This window comes from Macrotis lagotis, chromosome 5 (assembly GCF_037893015.1).
Source record: "Macrotis lagotis isolate mMagLag1 chromosome 5, bilby.v1.9.chrom.fasta, whole genome shotgun sequence".
Lineage (NCBI taxonomy): Eukaryota > Metazoa > Chordata > Mammalia > Peramelemorphia > Peramelidae > Macrotis > Macrotis lagotis.
Genome location: NC_133662.1, coordinates 160,137,465 through 160,159,510, shown reverse-complemented (window position 1 = coordinate 160,159,510; position 22,046 = coordinate 160,137,465). Strand labels below are relative to the sequence as shown.

Genomic DNA, 22,046 nt, shown 5'->3' with positions numbered 1-22,046 from the left:
AACATTGTCTTCTACATGAAAAGGTTGCTGATCTCCTCAGGGCCAGTCTTCTTTCCAAAATCATCTTGAATCCGTTTTATGTTGTATACAAAATATATACACAATATACAGTACAATATACCAACTTCTCCCCCTCCCCCACTTTTCCCTGGCAGGAATTATTTCACTTCTTTGTTTTCTTGGGGTAAAGTATAGTATCTGACAGATAGTAGATAAGTGGTTGTTGATTGATTACTTAGAATATTAAAGTTCTTTCCTTTTGTCCAATAATTTCCCAAGTGCCATTGCAGGGAACATAAATAGTGCGCTTTTTTGTTTTGATTTGTTTTTGCCTCTGGTATGACCAAGTCACTAGACTTTGATGTTACAAATAAAGACAGAAGAGATAGGGAACCTATGGCCAAAAAGCAAACATTGCTATCAAGGTCTTCAATAATCAGGCTAAAGAAAATTTTAGTTAATTATAATTGCTGGGAAGACATTAGTGATAGTTACTAGGAAATTAGAAGCTCTATGCTATCCCTTGATAAATTTTCCTCACTAGGATCTGAAAGTTTGGGGCTTGGAAAAAAGGGGGAGAAATGAGTAAATAAAAACATAGCAAAAATGCTCTATATTTAGGGTGAAAATGAATCCCTGTATTAGTCACATTATTTGAATTTGTACTAGTCTAAATGGTAATTGTGTAAAATAGGTAATTTGTTCCAGATAATGGAAACATGCTGTTCAAATCTGAATAATGTGAGCATGTCACAGGATTCATTATTTGCACTAATTGCAGTCATTTTAACTTTTGTAACATGCACATCAATTTGAGAAGAAGCTATCATCCATTTGGTCACTAACCTCTTCTTCACATTAAGTATAACTTACCTGATTTGTCAAGCATTATTTTGAATGTTCACTACACAAGGGTCCTCTGCCTACAGGAAATTTTAAAAAGATATTTATAGTACAATAAAGTCAGATCTTGACATATACATAATCCGTTGTTGTGTCAAGGGACAGGAATAATTTCCTGAACTGTCCTATTGGCATTATTTTGATACTTATGATAAAAGAAAATTGTATTTATAATAAATAAAAAATATTTATTGTACAGCATTATCAAGATCATTTGACAAAAGGCAATATCAATCAAGCCAGAAAGAAAATACTTTTACAAGAAGCTTAACAACTTGTACAAACACGAACACTAAAGTGAGTAGTTTCTGCCCTTTGGGTATGCTGTATGTATGTTTACATTTCCAATTTTAAGCAATTATATTCTAAGAGCTAATAATATATCTCAAGAAAACTCATACTTATAATATTAATATTATTAAGTAATCATAATAAAGTTAGTGCTTAAAGTGCTCAAATTTCCTAAGTCAGAGACCAAGGACAAATGGTCAGTTTGCATCATTAAAATAACAGGAAGCTATTTTCTTCATCTAGTCTAACTTTGAAAAGACAAATTGGAAAGCACAAGTCCTGTAATATTAAGAACATAAGCCAGTGGCATTAAGACAAAAAATGTTTAGCTAATAATAGATATTGTTCCATCACTTGCTAGTTTACCAATTTGTAGATATCAACTCAGAAGACATTATGATTTCCTTTTACTTTTGTCTGTTTCAACTCACTGAAAATCTGAGATTTGAAGCTTAAATTTCAGTTGAAAGGTACTGAATTTTCACCAACATCGCTTAAAAATAATTTCAGTTAAGGAAAGTTGATTAAAATTTTACATAACAAATTGGATGAAATTGGCAGTGATTAATGCCAAAACAGATAAGGAAATTCAGCATAACCGCTAAATGGTGAATTAAATAGTTGATGCTGGCCAAATAGCTTAACCACTGTGGATACTATTTTTAGGGTCCTGAATTGGAATTTGGCTAGAAGAGAGTTTGTTAAAAAAAAATTGGGGATAAGTAATAAATCAAGGGTGGGAAATATACATTCCAAGAACAAGGAAAGAAATCAGACTGACTATGGTTATGTGCGCAGTGCTACTAGAGTGAGAGAAATGAACTTTCTAAACATTTTATTTCAGAAAATCTGTATTGCTAGAAGAAATGACTGGAAAGCAGAACAACTAGGTTACATGTCAATGGAGAGTAATCAGTCACAACTCTTTTCCCAAAGTAGAGAACACAAATGTGAAAAAAAAATCCTTATAAGAAAGACTAGAAAGAAACCCCAAATAAAATAAAAATATCTATAAATGATTGGGAAATCTTAGTCTTAGCCATTTGTGTTCACTGTAAGCACTAAAATAGTAGAAATTTTAAATATCGAAGCAACAAGAAATATTCTAAATACTGTATTTTTCAATCTTAAGTTTTAATACCGGTGTGTGCAAGCAGTATAAAATGCACCTTTTTGTTGTTACCCATACTTTTTTTTTGCAAACATTTAATTCGAGAACATTCCTGAAGTACTTATTAATCTACTTCCACATCATAAAACATCTGCAAAACAAATTCCAGTTTAGCAGGGTAACAACTGTCTTAGCTGCATATGAAAAATGTTTGAGAGAGCACAGCATACAAACCTTCAAAGAGCTACTTACTGTATATACTTGTAACATACTATATAGAAAACAGGGTTTGAACATAAAAATATCACTACTGTATCTGTGGGACAATCTTTCAGAGGCAGTTAAGTAGACGTTACAGCTCACATACAGAGGCACAGGCACACACAGACAGACATATTTGTTCACTTCCTTTTACAACAACTTTGGTGACAACGGGGAAATAGTTGCTTTTCAGCTAAAGTAGTCATCTTTGCTAGGAGTACACAATTATCTTCAAAGATGAAGCTACTGCCCTAGTAACACAGAAGAACAATGAAGCCACATAGTAAATATACTTGTATTACAGAAGGTCAATCGGTAAATATTTGCTACAGTAAATGGAGGGTAACAGTTTAGCCACAGGGTTTGTTCTCTTTTAACAAAAGGGCACCTCAAACCTCATACAAGTTTGACACAAAACGAAGGCCCTCACCCTATTTGGTCTCTGGTTCTGACCCCTTTCCAAAATCAGCAAAAACAAAAACAAAAACAAAGGTGCGAAGCAAAGTGTACAGGAAGAAACACTTTGTGGTGACTTGGTTTTCTTTTCTTTTATTTTTTTTTCTTCTTCTTTTTTTTTTTTTTTTTTTGCCCTTCAGGTCGTTTTTGCCAAAGAAAGGGAAATCACCGAACAGCAGCAGCCTGGGAGGCCAGAACTCGCTCCTGGGGTCCCCAGGAAGGGTGACTTGGGGCTCTAGGAATAGGCCCTGGGTCCAAACTCTGCCGTAGTCAGTGGAGTTCCTGCGGCCCTGTGCAGAGGGGGGCGCCACTTGGGGAGAAGCGGGCGAGGGAGGAGGGGAGCCAGCGGCGCCATCTGATTCCAGGGTGGCTTCACAGCAGTTCCCTCTTCTGCCAATGAGCGTCTGGGCCTGCCCCAATTCCTAGCTCACCCCCACCCCCACACCCCAGGTGGGCTAAGGCTTCGCTCCACGACTGCGTTTTGAACAAAGGTATGGAAGCGCGTGGATGAGCCTGAGCCGGAGGAATGGCCGGGGCAGAAACGACCTGCTTCTGCCCTCCCTAGAGAACAGCATCTGGGCTTGTGCTTTGTCAGGACCCCGGCCAGCAGCTGGGGCGCACTTGCCACTAAGTCACGAATCAAAGCCCTGGTCAATAGATTCCCCGGGTGGGAAGGCGCCCGGGTGCTCCCTGCCCTCCCCTCTCCTGCCTCCCTGGCCCAGGTGGCTTCTCCCGACCTCTCCGGCCCCCCTCGCTGCCCCCTACAGGGTGGACGAGCTCTGCTTATAGTCCCTCAGGATGACCGAGGCGTAGGTGACATTGGGAGGGGTGCAGAGCACCGACTCGGACACGGGCGAGCTGGGCACCGAGCTCCCCGAGGCCACCGAGTCTCGAAAGGGCGACGGCGGCGTCAGGGCAGGGGAGGCGTCCGGGGTCAGTTTGCCGGTGACTCGGAGCCCCCCCTCCTCGGGCTCTTCCTCCTCGTCCTCGTCCTCCAGCTCATCCTCCTCCGTGTCGGCCCTTTGCTCGTAGATGTATTCGTGCAGCAGCTGGAAGCGCTCGCTGTCCCCGTCGTCGCCGGGGGGCGAGATGGGCTCGTCGCTGAAGCTGCCGAGCTGGAGGGGCAGCGCCGGCGGCGGAGGCTGGGGGGCCGGCAGCTGGTAGAGGGGCCGCCCGCCGTTGGCCGGGCCCCCGGGGCCCGCCGCCCCCGCCGGGAGGTCGGTGAAGTCTGGGATGCTGGCCACGCTCTGCAGCTGGTCCAGAAGCAAGAGCTCCTGGGGCTGGGGCTCGGGCAGGGCCGGCGGCGGCGGCTGCTGCAAGGGGGCCGGCGGGGCCCCGGGGGGCGGCCGGCTCGGCCCCGAACAAGGGGGGCTCGTCCACCGCCCCGTGAGCTGCGAGGGGAGGAGTGGCAGGGGTCACCCGCCGGTGCACCAGCCTGGAAGGGCTGCGGGCGGGGCTGAAGCGCACCGGGGGGTCGCTCTCTTCTTCCTCCACCACGTTGTACAGGGTCTTGGTGCTGATATCTGAAAAAGTCAGGCTCTTGCCCGAGCCTTGGTAACTTTTAGTGAGGGGCTTGATCACGGCCGTCTGGTTGCAGGCGGTCTCGTTGCTCTTCACGTGCACAGACAGACGGTGCCACATGTGCTGTCCCTTGGGCACCTCTCTTCCACCTGCTTCAGACCACGACACAGACTTGCCATTAGAACTATGAAGAAAATAAAGATGCATTTATTTGCATAGACCTCAGACATACCGGCTGCAGAACCAGCTAAAATAAACAACCCCAGGACATCCCCCACCCCGCACTGTGTGCCACTGCTTTCCTCATGTTACATTTACTGTGATTTATGACTGATTGTCCTGCTATCACCTACCCTCCAACCCTCCCTGTTAAGGCCTCAGCCAAGACTGAGAAAGAATGAGAAAAACAGCTGTTATTGTAAACTTTTATACAAGATTAAAAAATAAACTCCCACAAAACTCAATATAAAATTGGCACTAATTTCAGATTCTGGGAAAGACTGCAAAAAAATGAAAATACATTTTAAAAGATGAGCCAAACCTTAGCCTGTGGCCTTTCACACATGGGCAGCAGAAGGAAGTCAGGAATAACTGAAAACCTTTCTCTTTTCATCCCCAAGACAAATTAAGACCCATATATTAAATCTATATATAGGCTGCTCATTGAGTTACCAGTTCTGATTTTCAAATGGCTAAATGGTTGACATTTCACAAGGCAGTTTGACAGTTCAGAGCACCTGTACAGAAGGGAAAAGAACATTTGACAGGAAAAAAAAAAACATTTTTTTCCCTTTAGGAACACATTGTATTTAAATCCCACAGTTTAAGTTATTCCTGGATGTAGGAACACTATCACTAAAATCAAGAGTGAATTGTCTTAGGCATGAAAAGATCCTGACTCAACTCAAATGACAGGAATTTGGATTATTATATGTGTTTAGGCAGGGGAAGCCAGATCAAAAATATCAACAAGTTGCAAGGGCACAGAATTGAGACTTTTTCAGTGAAACCTTGTAGTCTCTCTCCTTGAAAGAAGAACCTCAGAGGCACTCATAGCAGCAATGCCACATTAGTCCCTGTTACCATGGAAAGTGTTTGAACAATTTCTTTCCCTGTAAAAAGGGGGAAAAAGTAACTTATTACTTGTATGAAAAGTCTATTATTTATACTGTGAACCCACTGGGAAAAGTCTGCGTCTTTGGGGTGTGAGTGTGTGAGAGAGTTTAAGTGTCTAATAGATAGTGGCACAAAGTTAAGAAAACTCTGACAGACAAACAATACAACCCAACCAAGAATAGCAAATAAGATATGTGACTTTTCTATCTCTAATACTGTAAATCATCTTCATAATTTAAAATTTCATCATTTTCTTTGAAACTTTTTTGCCCATCTCTGAAAGACATCAACATATTGCTTTGCAGCTGTATGCTTGCAAAATCTAAACTTTATATCTCAATCCATTTCACCCTTGAATTAATTTGTGGCTTGACCCTGAAGTTTGCTAGTTCTTAACAGATTCTCATCCATATGAAATGAAAAGTCCTGAATGCTTTTACTTTTTTTTTTTTCAGGAATTTGCATCTCCCATACTTCATTGTAACCACGAAAGCATTCAAAAAAGCAATACAATGCTAACACATTTATGAAACTATAAGGGATTTATATGGAAATTATTTTTCCTTAGATGGTGATGTGAAATAGACTATCACTGCATGAGATCTGTTTAGAGAAAAAGCAGGAAAGTTTTAATTATTCTCAAAAATGACTTATCTAAGCATTTTGAAATCATAAGAAGTAATACTTCCAGAAACATATTCAATTGTCATATTTGTGATTAAGATAATATTTTGATTTGAAATTTTAGATCTGAAATTCCTGAAAAGAGAAATAAACTAAATGTGTATAGATTAGAGCAGGAGCTCTTAGATGCTTAAAGAGAAACAGTGACTATAAGCATTTACTAAACAATAGTTACAGGAAGAATTTTGTTCTTATTGTTTGGATGATAAGTATTGATTGTATTGACCCAAATAGGATACCCCCCACCCTGCTCCCAGAAAATATGACTTATGTGAAACCCAAATGTCCTTTATAATTTGTGTTATTTTCCCATGTTTACAGACATTCAAATATATAAGCACACATATGTATATGCATGTATAACATATAATATGTATATATATATATAAGAAGTCTTTTTCCCCCCTTTCACAGTGATCTGTTTTTGAATATAGCCTATATTAGGATGAATCAATAGTATAATCCTGTATAATTTATTTCCTCATCTGTGTTACATTATAATTATGGAGTATTCTGTAGTAGAGCAAATTTCTTTCCAGGATGATGAGGAAAATATAATTTCTGAACCAATATGTCAGGGACCTGTCATTTTAATAGTGTGAGAACTCCCTCCACCTAGACATATTACAAACTATAGTTTTTTGAGAACTTCCTGAAGTTCCAAGAGGTTGATGTACTTACCAAGTCACACAATTAGTCAATATCAGAAGTTGGAATTAAATCTTGCTTTTCTTGTCTATAAACATAGCACTGTATAATACTAAATCTCTTTGTAAAATAAGAATAATTTTTAAATCACATAAAATTTCTTACACTTGAGACCATCACAGTGTTTGTAAAAGCAAAATTATTGAATTCTTTAAAATTTCCTTGCTAGAGAAGATGTTGCTGTCTCTCTTTTATGATTGGAGGAACTAAAGAATAGGAAAGTGTCATTTGTCCGATGAGAAAGCTGGAAAAGGAAATACAACCCACAAGATACCATTAATCTGATTGGATAAGCCATGCCTATCTTTTATTTCAGTATCTCATATTTCTCCATTCCCTACTCTTCTTTCTCTCTGAATTGCTATATGCCTGTGAAACCTGGACAATCTACCAGTGCCATGTCAGGAGATTGAATCATTTCCATTTAAATTGTTTTAGGAAGATTCTGAAGATCACCTGGCAGGAGAAGATACCAGATACTGAGGTTCTTTCTCGAGCTAAACTGTCTAGCATTCCAGCCTTACTACAGAGAGTGTGACTACAATGGGCTGGAAATGTTGTTAGAATGCCCAAAAAACTATTCTATGGAGAAATCATGCAGGACAAGTGCTCACAAGGGGGTCAGAAGAAGTGATACCAGGACGCCCTGAAGGTCTCTCTTAAGAACTTTAAGAATTGATTGTGTAGCATGGGAGACACTAACACATGACCGCCCTTCATGGTGTGCCCTCATCAGTGAGGGTACTGCCTTCTAAGAGGAAGGCAGAATGGAAGCAGCTCAAAGGAAATGGGACATATAAGAGTTTAGAGTACCTATCCCAGGTGTTCACATGGATTATTTGAACCTGACCAGTGGTAGAGCATTCCAAACTTGTATTGGGCTGATCAGTCACAATTGAACACATAGAAATTTGTCTCCACATAGTGATGTCATTTTGATCTTCTTTGATAATGAAGGATAAGAACCTTCTCCCTGACATCCAACATTTCACCCAGAGAGATTAGAAACTTCTATTTAGCCTTATTCTTGCCTCCATCTATCCACTGCTACCCATCTCCCTTCAGTATCTAACTGAACTAAATTTTCATCATTTTAAATTGTAATTTGAAATATTTTCGTGTGTGTACATGATTATTCTTTTCTTCTCCTCATTAAAACAAAACAAAATATTAAACACAAATGACTAGTTATATCTTCATTAAAGGAGTGAGATATAGGAGAGGTGAAAATTTTCCCAAGAAGCACAGATCCCTTGAATGCCACATTCTGGATCCATCTCACCGTGCTGTCTAGCCAAATATCTCAAAGGGCCCTATGTATGCTGGCAAATGTTTTTATTCTCTTTTCAGTAACAATAAGGTAACCCCACTCACTCCACCCACTCTGTAAAATGGATTGTTTTCCTCACTGTCAAGGGGGTTCTACGTGGGTCTCTTTTATCACATACTACTTTAGTCTCCATCTGCTTAGAGTATTATTAATCATCTGGCAGGCAGAGAAAATCACAAGTTAGTAGTTCTGCTTTTATCCAATACAATTTCTATCTCAAGGATAAGAGATTATCACAGTGGTTCTCAATGCCAGGCCCTTGTTTACCCCTCTGGATTTACTGTAAATGCACTGTGTAATTAGAGGAAGATTTAACATCCAAGGGGTATTTCTGGAGGCTTTGTAAATTAGACTAAATTCATTTTAGGACAAAAAATTACATTCCATCCACTTGGGGCAAAAAGAAAAGGGGTGGGACATCATCCCATATAAATTATAGCATGCAGTATTACTTTAGACCCACTAGAAAAAGTAGGGAGGAATAGTATGTGTGGGGTAGACAGGGAGGAGGGATTAAATAAACTCAGAACAATTCCACAAAAGTTTATTGTTCCTATGAAATACAAGGCCTACTGTTTCATTCTAATAGCTTAACTTGGTTTTTCTTGAACTCCTGACTTCATCACTTTTACAAAGTCTAATCACATTGATTTTAGTAGTCTGAATGATAGCAATTTAAGAAAACTGCTTTTACTTTCCACAGAGAAGTTCAACCCTGTCTGCCTGACTTCATCATACTTGAACCCTTGGAATCATGCCTATCAGATATAGTGGAATAGTTGTGCATGAAGTGAATCATTCGGGCATTGTCTTTCTATTGGACTTTAGGGCCATATCACTAAGGTTTTATTGGATATTTTGAACTGTCATTTAAACTGACTGACTAGCTGTCCTTCAGTTATCTCTGACTCAATATGTCCAAAATAGAATTTATCATCTTTCCCCCAAAGCCCATTTCTCTACTGAACCCCCCTGTCATCATCAAGGACACTCATTCTTCTAGTCACCCACATTTGCAAATATGATGTCACCTTTGCCTCCTCATTCCTTTTTACCCCACTTAAGCAGTTTCCAAAGCTTGTTATTTCCATCTCTATAACATTTCTCTAATACATCCTTTTCCTCCACTTACAAGACTAGGGCAATAGTTCAGACCCTTCTCACCTTTCCTTTGGTATATTACAATGATTTCCTAACTGGTCTCCCTGCTTCGAGGTTCTTTTTATTTTAATTTATTCTCCATAAGTCAACAAATCATTTTCCTAAAGCAAAGATCTCATATCACACCCCCTACTAAAAAAAATTCCACAGGCTTCCTGTTACTTTTAAGACCAACTCTAAAATCCTCTGCTTGGCATTATGAGCTCTTTGCAATTTGGCAATCTTGCAGTCTTTTTACAAATCACTCCTTCTATGTTTCAGTCATATTGACTCTTTCTGTTGCTAAAACAATCCATCTCCCACACAAGATGTCCTATCTTCCATCTCCTTCCTTTGCAAGAATACTTTTCTTTCTCACCTTTTTGCTTTCTGCAATCCCTAATTTTTCTAAGGTTCACTGCAAGTGTTCCTTTTTGCTGATTCCCTTAGCAACTATTGTCTTCCTGTTCAAGTTAACATTGTATATACCTTGTGTTTATTTTGTACTTTTCTCTTTAAACTTTGAGCATATTGTCTCAACTGGTAGAATATCATTTCCAGAAAACCAGGCACCAAATTGATGTTATCTTTGAATCCCTAGTAGCCAGCACATAGTAGGCACTTAAAATGCTTATGGATAAAGAGAGCTTGAATTTGGATCAGCCCTTTCATAAGTGTCTTTATGTGGCTCAGTAAAGATACTGAAGAATGATGATTCCCAAGTATCTGTCAGGTCTGAGAGAACCAGATATAGGGCATGAATTTGAGTTCCTGGTGTGAGGTCCTGAGTGTTTAGATGCAACAGATCCCTTGACACAATATTCTTTTAACTGGATATTCTCATTCTTGCCCTCCCCTCCCCCCAACAGAAAAATCCAATATTCACAGAACTCCAGAGAATGGATGGGAGTGGGTGGTGTAAACAGATCAGCCTATCTCTGGCACTTAGAGTGATCCTGTCTGTTTGTTACATCTGCAAGTACATTGCTCTCCGCTCAAGAGAGGTCTAAAATGGGAATAACAGTGGGTGGGTGTTTCAGAGCAGGAGGAAAGGATCCTGCCCAAGCTGTATGAGGGAAATATACAGCACCTGTCTCAGCTATGCCTCACTCAAGCCATTGCCATCAGGTGTAAATAGTCCCTGCACTACCAGTAGAATGGTTACCTACAAAGAGCTCATTAGACCAAAGCAAGACCTTTCTCTAAGGTCTTCCTCATTTTATCTTAAGGCTGCTTTTGCAAGTTTTCTCTGAAAGTGAAAAAAAAAAAGGAAAATTTATCAAATCACAAATTGGGGAGAAAAGTTTCCCAAATTAAGAAAAATAAACACAGCCATGGGACTGGGACTAAGTTCTGAACTTGTTGGTTGGATTTTTGACCCATCCAATCCTAAGGGATTTGAGAATTTTTTCCAAGGGTGATAATTCAGAATGATGTTGGTTATAAGGATGGCCAAATGTTCTATAAGCAGCTAGGGTAAGGGAACTGTTTGAGAACCTTTTTCTCAGAGAATCAGGCAATTAGAATTGGTGAAAATTTTTGGAACTAGGCTCTTATTTCCCTCATCAAAATTACATTGACTTCTGATATATAATCAAACAATTCATTCTTCATGTATTTTCAGTTATGTTTGTTTGTGTCTGGGGAGTAAAAAAATCTCAAACCTTTCCCGACCTAACTAGAATGATACATAAAGTGAGTACCTCTGGATGTTAAGCTATTGAAGAGACATACCTCCCTACTAGATACAGGTTGGCATTTTCTAGATAAAGCCAGGGTTTGAAAGTTGCTGATCTTATGCTTTCACCTCTTGTTTAAAATGAATGAAATCTAGCACAATTTGCATATCCCATTATTCTAGCCTAATGATGCCAATCCCTCTCCAGAACACATTATGTATATAGAGAAAATATTTCATCTTCATTTAGGTTATTTGGATTACATCTTATATCAAAAGGCATAAGCAATAAGACATATTAAAGCAAAGAAGGTACAGTAGAGTTCTTCAGATACTTCACATGTACATGTACCTGCTTTCTCCATTGAGCATTGATCTATTCTAAATGAACCATCGATGAAAGAACAATCTAAAAAGATAATTTTTTCATCAAGGAATTTGAATTAGATGGTGATCATTTAAAAGGAAAGGCCCATAAATCTTGTTCAAGTATGGTACTGATTATTGTTAGTTGTGGTTCCAAATAGGAAATAAAACTTTCTAAAGTCATTTCATATTAAAAGGGGGGGGGGGACTCTTTTGAGTACAGATATCTCCTAGTACAGCAAGCAAGCAAATAGCAAGCATTTATTAAAGACTTACTATGTGTCCAGCCTTTTATAAGGGAAATTTAAGAAGTTTTGCTTTTAACTCACCTTGTCTATTTGGAAATGTCAAAGATTCTCATAGAACATTTTGCTTGGAGATTTGATCAGATTTGACAAAAACAATCATTCCAAGCCTAAATTAATTTCCCCTAAAAGTTACTTTCAGGCAATATGGTTAAACCTAGTTTATGACTCCAGTCATACTATAGGTACAAAAGGTAAGTTTGTTTTTTTCTTTTAAAAGTTTTTTTTTAATCTCAGAAAGGAGTATTTTCACTTACTGTTATTTGGCTTATAAACATCAGTGACCCATATCAAGTCATTATGAATTGTTCATTGTATTCTATTTAGAACCTTTACAAAATAATCCTAGAAAAATTGAGCAGGTAAGACATACTGCTGCTATTATTCCTATGTATCTGGTTAGGCCTGGGACAGACCATATAGGTCAGCAGTTTTATTTCCCATAATTGATTCACTCTCTCCTTCTGGGTTACATACATACATATACATATATATATATATATATATATATATATATATATATATATATATATATATCACAACACAAGATCACAGAGAGGACATACTATTTTCTTTTTTATAGAATGAGCCAAGGCTAAAGGAAGGAGTCCAAAAGTCGATTAGTTGACAATGTATTTATTTTCGTTTAGTCATTTTTAGTTCTGTCTGATTCTTCCTGACCTCATTTAGGGGGTTTCTTTCTTCTTTTGTAGGAGGCAATCAGAGTTAAGTGACTTGCCCAGGGTCACACAGCTAGTAAGTGTCTTAAGGTAAAATTTGAATGCAGGTCTTCTTGAAGGTTTGGTGCTCTATTCACTGCATCACCTTAGCTGCCCCCATTTAGGGTTTTCTTGGCAAAGATACTAGAGTGGTTTGCTAGTTCCTTCATGAGAACATTTTCAGTTGAGGAAACTGATGCAAACAGAGTGTCTGAACTCAGCAAGATCTGACTGTCTATTGTGACACCTAGCTACTCAATAACACATAGAATCATATTTGCTAGTCTTTCCTATGGTACTAGAACATTAGCTTGATAAGGTTTTTACTTAACCACGAGTGAAAACATTTCACAATGACTCTAATGATTGCTAACATGATCTTGAAATCTATTTTCCATTGAAATCTAAATTCCATTGATTTACCATTCTTCAACCAAGGACTCTCCATTAAGGAAAACCTCTTCCTTTTCACTCGGGTTTTCAAACTCTTCTTTTAAAAATCAGTAAGAGCCTAGAATTTTGTCCTACATTCTTGCATGTGTGTGTATGTAGGAGATAGGTGGGAATTTTCTGTAGTTTGCTCATAGGGTTCTTACTTTGTATGTGACTCTGGCTCCTTTGGCAGTCTATAAAGACTAAGGACCCATTCTTGTAATGATAATTTATTTATTTATCGGTTTTTGGAAGGCAGTGGGGTTAAGAGACTTGCCCATGATCACACAGATAGGTAATTTTTTTTAAGTGTCTGAGGCCACATTTGAACTCAGGTCCTCTTGACTTCAGGGATGGTGCTCTATCTATTGTGCCACCTGGCTGCCCCATAATGATAATTTAAATGCCTAAAATAAAATACATAGGATTACAGAGAAAAGCATTATATTGAAACACAGTTACAAACAGTTTTTAAGTTAATAGATCATGGGTTAAGAACTTCTACTCTACTTGTCAAAATAGACATACTTATGCATTCTCATAAATTCCTTCTGGAAGGAAGTTGGCAGATTCCATTAGGATCAACTCACTGTGTTCTGGGTCAAAATCAGTGGTGGCACACAGAACAACTCAGTATCTTTTGAATGGAGTTACTAAGAATGTATTTAGTTAGGTAGACTAGTGTAGTTGGGTTACCAGATGGACTCTGATTGTCTTATGAGCTACCCCTTTTCTTTTTCTCTCTTTTGAGAACTGAGCACAATTGAGTTGAAACCAACATTATTTCTCTATGAAATTCTTCAGAGAATCTCAGGAGGGCAGAACACAGATTTCCCAACATGCTCCACTGAACAACGAGTGGGAGAAGTATTGTGGCCCCATTCACCAGCATCCACAGCAAAGTTCAATAACAAACAACATTTGAACAACATGGTGTTCTCCATGCTTGCAAGACTGTTTAAGCCTCAGGAAACTAGTCAGTGGGCTGTCTCCTGCTGCAGGAATGTGTACCTTTGACTCTCCCAAGGGTTTGAAGGGCTGTAAAGGAACAGCTGAAAATGATCACAGACACTGTGTACAATGAATTGAACATTTTCCATGTTCTTCCGTTGATTTAAAGGGACACTGTCAAGATTTGGAGGTCAAATATCAGACCAAACATGCAACTTTTTTTTTTATCAGAGAAGGAAAATCTGATAAAAATGCTTTAAACATTGCAAATGATACAGCTTCCATTTTTTAAAAAAAAGGAAATCTGGTTGCCACTTTTTGTGGTGCCCACAAAATGTGGTTTTTTTTTTTTATCATTCCATTGAATGAGGAGGGATACAAATAGCAGTTCATGATGGTACTGATGGCCATGGGCTAAAGCTATGGAGCCAATCCATAAGCTTAGGTTATGGCTATCTTTGAACTGCAGCTAAATAATTTCAAACCCTTGGCACAACAGCCAAAAGGACAAAAAGAAAAGAAGAAAGGAAAGGGGGAGTGAAGAGAAGAAAAGGAAAGAATAAAAGAAAAGAATAAAAGGGACTGTTTGCCAAGGAAAGAAACTGACAAAACTGACACTAGTGAAAAATTTGTCTTCGAGCTTATGGTCAGGGTTTCACAAATGAAGCTCTCTCAAAGAAGAAAAAAGTGTTGCATAAAAAGAAGAAAAGCAAGAAAAAGAAAGCAAATGACTTGACAGTATCCCTTTAAGAACTTATGGACAATCAAGAATTGATTGATGCACAGAAACGAATTCTTCCTCCTTGATGGCATGCACCACATCAGTCTCAATGTTATAATGGAACAACCCAGGAGAGAGAAAGCAAGGGGTCAACCACTCTGTGTCATGCACCTTTTCTTACACATTCACTGCAGTGTGGGACTTTTCAAAGCTGCACATGTGCCGACGGACACTGGCTGGTGGGCGAGAATTCTGGCTGCCTCTTCCTGAGGATTGAAAAGAAAAAGACACCCAGTGAGTGGTTATACACATGTACAGACATGGCGACTATACCACTCAGGAGGGTGCCTGGCCCTAGCCTAATACTGATTTGATTCTTCTTCCTCTTTTTGGTTTTATTCAGATAGTTCAGATTCCTACATGGATTTGACCAACTCCAGCCCCAATGCTGCCCAAGTTTGCTATCCATGGCAACATTTATTTTCAAAAGAGCCTTATGTGAGATCTATTCTTCCTATCTTCTGAAATCTTTTCTCTCTAAATAGCAGATGACTTTGCTCCTGATGTAGAGGGGATATCTTCCCCCACACCTTCTAACACATTCCTTTGTGCTTGGTGGTGCTACTAAGGAGGCACCAACCCCAAATCACACAGATACTAAACCCTCTCCTTTCAAAATGGGATTGACTAACATTCTTTTCAAAGCTGCACATGTCTTTCCAGTCTTTGAAGATGGGATTATGTTAACGGTGGAGACAGAGTGCTGGGAAGGCAACTACTGCTACTAGTCTAAAACTGTCTCTGCATCCTCACATACAATGTGAACAAAGAAAGGCATACATATTTTATCTTAGCACTGACAATAACCCAAAGACTTTTATTTTAACTTTTCCTTTTAGTTAATTTTATTTCTCTTATCAATAAAAAAAGAAAGTCTCACATTACTAAACTGAACAAGGCAACCAGTTTCACAGATTCCATCATAATTCTTCCAAAAAAGGACTAAAAATCCCTCTCCATAAGTCTTTCCTTATTCCTACCCCAAGTCCTCATGGTTACTCACAATGAATAAGTCCTTGCTCTTGTCAGATGTCAATTATCCATAAATATGAATGAAAATGGATTACTTGCAATTATTTTATTTTTGTATAGTCATAAAAATGCAAATTCCTTCTTTAGGAATAAGGTGAATGTTCAGATACTTTGAGATGACTTCCATATTATGGCAGAAATCCATTTCTTTAAATGACTTTTGAAATGATCATTCAAGATTGCTAAAAAATTTGTCAGAGAACTATCCCTTAGCATTTAACAGGTGCATCTTGAAGCCACAAGTCCACAGAGATAACTGAAACCTTGATCCACAATGAAAATAAATATGAGATTTTTCAACTTAGGGTAATTCTAAAATGAACAAAAACATTGCCACACACTTCATCAAAGAGTGAAGGGAAGAAATTTATTGAACTTGACTTTTTTCAAGCTTTTCAGCATTATAAAAATGAAAAAAACTGCCAGAAGACAGTTTTGAACATTTTGGAAAAAAATGAAATTATCTTAAGCACCAAGAAGTCAAGACAAAAATTGCATTATTTTATGGGACTCACAGTGGTTATCTATGCACTATGAGGCAACATATGAAAACAAACCAAACTTTAAGCATCCAATTTCCAACTCCCACTGGCTATTGATTTTGTTCTTGATTACTGATAAATTAGTAATTTCAATAAAAATTAATTAAAAATCACTGTGATGAGCATGTTGTGATAGTCACTGCAGAATATGCAAAAATTTAATTAAAATGATTATATATCACAAACTTTCACTAAGAAGATACATACTTTGAGAGTTCAGTAAGTGCCAAGTGAATAGTCCTTAGATGTAATTCAATTCAATGAGTGTGTTATCATCTTCTATAAATAACTATCAAGTACTGATTATCTGCCTGTTCAGGACTCCAAAAGATAGAATAAGAGTAAATAAAAGCAACAATAATGAAATAATGAAAGATATATAATGAATGAAAGTATAATTGAAGAAAGATAGCTGGACATAATGGATAACAGTAGTATCTGGAGGGCTAGAGACTTAACCTCACAGAGCAGGTGGCAATTCTCTAAGACTAGAGATAATTTCAGACAAAGTACCGATTGATCTCAATGGATGGAGCTTGCAAATCAGAAATTCCATACAATAAAGAAACTGCATGTGCTGCCTCTCTCTCTCTCTCTCTCTCTCTCTCTCTCTCTCTCTCTCTCTCTCTCTCTCTCTCTCTCTTCCTCCCCCCCACCTAAAACAATGATAATAACCATTATCTTATACTTGTATAAATGCAATTATAATGAGGGTATTAAACAATTCCAGCTCATTCATTGCAAAATCCTTAAACTCCATTATTTCATTGGGTTCTCACAAAAACTCCTGAGGAAGGTAGTATAAGCATCATTGTATTCATTTTATAGACATCAGAGACAAGATTTAAATTCTACTCTCTCCTGATTCAAAATCTAACATACTTTGTACTACAGACTATAATTTATAAGACCTTGGCCCTGCTCTTAAGGATCTCTCAATCTAGTCAGGAACTATGTATGACATTCATGCAAAAAACTATAATGAAAAAACCAAAGCATAATTTTCTTACCTAACAGAATACTTTCTTATTGTAGCTTTGGATCAGGTGAACAGGTAGGTGGCACAAAGGAAAGAATGATAGTTCTGGAGTCAGGAATACCTAAGTTCAAATCTGACTTCTAACACTTATTAGCTATGTAACACTGTCACTTAAACTCTGCTTCAGGTAGCCCAGTTGTAAAATGGAAATAATAACACTATAGGGTTGTTTGAAGACCAAAAGAGATACTATTTGTAAAGTTCTTAACACATAGTAGATGCATAATCTTTCTTCTCTCCTATGTGAAAGTCCTATGAATAAGAAAGTCATAGTTACTTACTATCTCCTGAGGAATCTGATGTGGCTATTTTATATTATATGGAACCTGAATTACATTGTCAGGAGTAATATTCAACCAATCACATACTCAAAGAGAAGGTTCAGCAAGAAAGATGACCTATAAAGATGTAGCAAAAAGGAAACATTACCTTAGATTTGAAATCAGTGACCATGGTGACCAGTTTAATTTTTAAACATTTAGTCCTCAGCCTCATTCTATAGAATGTATGCTTTTCCTAAAATTCTTGTTTGCAGTCTGGATAAGCCAGGGTAAGGCAAGTTTAATGTACAGATTAAGTGAGTATGACTCTATAGAAAAACACAATGAATGTATGTCTATACAGTAAATTTGCTTGGTTAGAGATAAGGGAAAAGGGATGAGAGATAAAGCTGTGATGACTCTTCATGTTGTTCTTCAGATCACAGTCATAAAAATGGTGGTTATTCCTTAAAAATCAAAAGAGCAATTCATTTAGATTAGGGACTACTGATCTTTTCATGTCATAGCTCATGAAACCTATGGACTCTTTCTGAGAATAATGTTTGTAAATACACAAAATATATATGATTCACATAAAGTACATAGGATTTACAAAGGAAAGCAATTAAATTGAAATATACTAATCAAACTATTTTAAAAATAAAATTCACATACCCCAGGTCAAGAATTCTTCATATAGAGAACGTTTTAGTAATGCTTTAGAAGCATGTAAGATAACATTGTTTCTTTGATTTTCCATCATAATTACAGTCTTGTAGGGTATAACCCTTTTTCCTCCAATCTATTCTTCATTCCTTCAAAGTCTCCATAATTTCATTTGTGTGAATTGTCTTTCTTCTCTTGCAGATCAAAATGCTTCCATTTACTAGAAGACAAACTTCAGGAGTTTCTGAGACCAGAAAACCTCATTACCTGGTGACCTGTGTTATGGTGATAGTCTCAGAAGTCTGTAAAGTAGGTTCTTTGACAACATCGAGATAACCCTGCCTTTGAGTTTATACTTTAAGACATTCCAATTTGATTGGAACTGCCAGAGCCTGTCCTTCACTGCCATATTCTTCATAAACTCCAGTCATTTCCATTCTGTAAAAGGCATTTGGGTAAGGACTTAGTGAAGGCTCTGTTTTCTTCATTGAGAGATCTGAGATATGACTGAGTTCCTCTATCGCTGTTTGTGGCTATGCATTGAAAGTCAGAAACAATTTTAGAAGAGCTTCTAGTGCTATTATTCTTAATCTTCAAACACAATTGCCAGAATATATCATGACATATATTTATATTAAAGCTTATAAGTACACATTAAAATTTATTGTTATTTAATATTTGCATGGGATGGTGTCAAAGTGAAGTAAGTTAGAGCCTATGTTTTTTTTTTGTGATGATGGCTTTCCAGATGACCTTCCATGCCTTAGTGAACTCAAAAAGCTGTCATTCCTTTCTCAAAGGAACATCTCAAAGTCATCAAGGAGAGAAAATTTTCATAGGTACAAATAGCTGATTAATTTGTCATGCTCTATTTTATTTCAATAACTACACAGCTATTACGGAGAAGCTTCCTCCTCCAATCTCCCCAGTTCACTGGTTTTTTTTTAGCCACATGGCCCTCTTGACATAGCCCTTATACACATCCAGTCTGGGTGTTGAATTATGCATTTCACTCTCTTCCCCTGTGGTTAGAAACTCTGTGGAATTAAAAAGATGCCGAGAGCTCCCTAGAGAGTGGAAACAGATGGATATGTGTGTGTGTATTTTGTTTATTCCACCATCCATATAGAATTCATTGAGCATTTAAAATGTAAGAAAGCTAAACTGATTTCTGAAGAAAATAGGCACTTTCTCCTTCACCTTACTGAAATGTCCTCTGACTTCAGGAAATCTCTGTCTAGTCTCCAATTGCTTATCTCAAACCCAAACTCTATTTGTATAAATGAGGATAGATTTGGGGCTATAAAATCCATTTAACTCATTGTTAAAATTCATTTGCCTCTTGGCTAAGACTTTCTTGAGGAATATCAATGAAACCCAACATCACAGAATAACTTTTGGCTAAAAGTGGAGGAAAATACCAGGTTGAACTGAAATTGCCACACATTAGTATTTAGTAAAGAGAATGACTCCAGGAACTGACAAGTCTGGAATTAATGACAAAAGAAGCCTGTGGAGAAAGCTGACAACTAATGCAATTACTAAAAATGGGTTAGGAACCTCAATGAGTAGAGATAACTATGTACAAGCTATCAGGAGATCTGAGTTTCAATAATCCCTCTAAGCCTGGTTTTAGATTTACATATAACATTAAACAAGCTTTAATTCCACCCTAAACCTAGAATGGTAATCAAATCACACCTCATTTACTTTTTAGATGGAAGTATTTTTCTATTTAAGATAAACATGATTGATTTTTTTTTAAATGGGGCAATGACAATAAATAGATATCTTGCAGGAAACAGGTCTAGTTTGTAGGATACAACCGTATTTACTTATAACTACTAAAATACAATGTGTCTAATAGCAAGGAAGCATTTAATTGTCTTTCTAGCTAATTGAATTGTTTCTGGATGTGGAAAAAGGCATGCAGAACAGGGCAAACAACAACCTGCTCCCTACAGAAAAATGCTGCAGTGAACTTACAGCTTGAAAATGTCATGAAAGTTCTGGAAATTCTAACCAACTTCCATCTTTATGTGTGTAAAGTGGGAATGTGGCTTGTACTTACTGACTGGCTAGATGCTAAATTAAAATACCAGAACAAGACCATTTTGTATCCTCATCATTTTAAATGTTACTGAAAAAAGATTAAACCATTTTTATCTTTCTAGTCATTTCAGCAGGGTCTTCACTTCCATGATTCATCAGTGTGATTCTTTTAAATTGTTCTTAATGGCATAATCTCTCTGGTCAAATCAAAATTCATTAGTGCTGAAAGTGAGTCAATCAAAAGTTAAAGTACTGAAATGTTAAATTAAGACAGTTAAACAAGAAGTCAACATTTTCCCAAGACTGAGGTTTTGAAATGAAAGATATGGTATTATCAATTTAGAGCTGGAAGGGACTTTAGATATCCTCTAGTTTTAGAACTAGATTACAGAACCTATCTAGTTCATTCACTTCATTTTAAAGATAAGATAATGGGAGACCCACAGAGGATGTACATAGTGTTTATTTAAGTATCTTGCCCAAAATCATACAGGCCTAAGATAAGAATTCAAATTAACTGACTCCAAATCTAATAAGGACTGGTCAGATTTGCTTTCATACCACTCAAATTCAGTAGAATGCTATTTCCCTGATAATAACCCTCTCACTTTCATATTTGTATCCTCAGCTTCTAGCCCATAGCAGGTGCTTAATAAATACTTGTTGGATGACTGATTAATAACTATTTTAAGACCCTTGTAGTCTCCACAAAGGAAAATGTAGTGCTTGAAAGGTAGGAGTGAAGAAGGGAGCAGGGAGGTGGATTTAAACTTAGGGCATGTCTAATTGGTAGGAGTAGATCCATAACAATTTGATGGCAAATCCATGAATGAATGAAAAGTCATTTAATAAGAATTTACTTTGCTAAGCAACAGGGATGTAAAAACAAAAGAGAAGATAGTTTTTGCCCTCAGGGCGCTTACATTCCAATGGAAACAAAACAAATATAGGGGATTGGTGACTTAAAAGGTGACTTTTGTCCCTAAAATTACAGGGATGATGAATGGAAACTTATGGGAGTATGGCATTCATATGGCAAACCCTGGTTGAGTTCTTATATGGTCCCCTTCATTCATCCATCTACTCATGCTCCATTTTTCTAATCTGTTTTCAGCATTGAGTCAGAGTTGAATGAATGCTTACTTCTGGTCTATTAAAGTTCTCTGGTTTTATAATAACCAATCCAAATATAACTTTTTTCATATATGTTATAAATCTATCTCTATATGTAGTTACATATTATGTAACAGAACACAGTGAACTGCAGAAACATTTAAAAACTCAAATGGAGCCAAAAAAGGCATTTGAGGTCTTTTTTTCTATCAACACTTCTCCAAGTATGATTATATGTTACAGTTTTTATTGCTATCACCCAAGTTGCTTTTGCCATCCCACATCAAATGTTCTGAAATCTCTAGTGAAAAGAAAAACACAAATGAATTTATCCTCAAATACCCACTCAGGAAGCAGAGGTCCCAGTCCTCTTTTTTTTCCAGAAAGGAAAAAAAAATTAAGCAAGAAAGAAGAATCAAAAGCACTGCTGGAAATACATTCTTCTTTTTCTGAGGCAAAGGTTAAAATCACAAGAAAATATATAGATGAAAGAACAGCTAATAAGAAAACAACTCAAGCAGAAATTATTACAACTGACAAGGTATACTAATCATCTGTATGTTATACCAAAGCCCGTGCCTTTTTTATG

At 37.4% G+C, this 22,046-nt stretch overlaps 1 protein-coding gene across 1 annotated transcript in view; it reads right to left on the bottom strand.

The window, feature by feature from the left end:
- Positions 1-3,725: 3,725 nt before the first annotated feature.
- Positions 3,726-22,046, bottom strand: part of GRM1 (glutamate metabotropic receptor 1) — a 359,847-nt gene continuing 341,526 nt past the window's right edge. The window contains 3 exon segments of the mRNA XM_074190052.1: positions 3,726-4,362; positions 4,364-4,727; positions 14,875-14,959. Coding sequence (XP_074046153.1) covers positions 3,784-4,362; positions 4,364-4,727; positions 14,875-14,959 — 1,028 coding nt within the window. The 3' untranslated portion in view covers positions 3,726-3,783.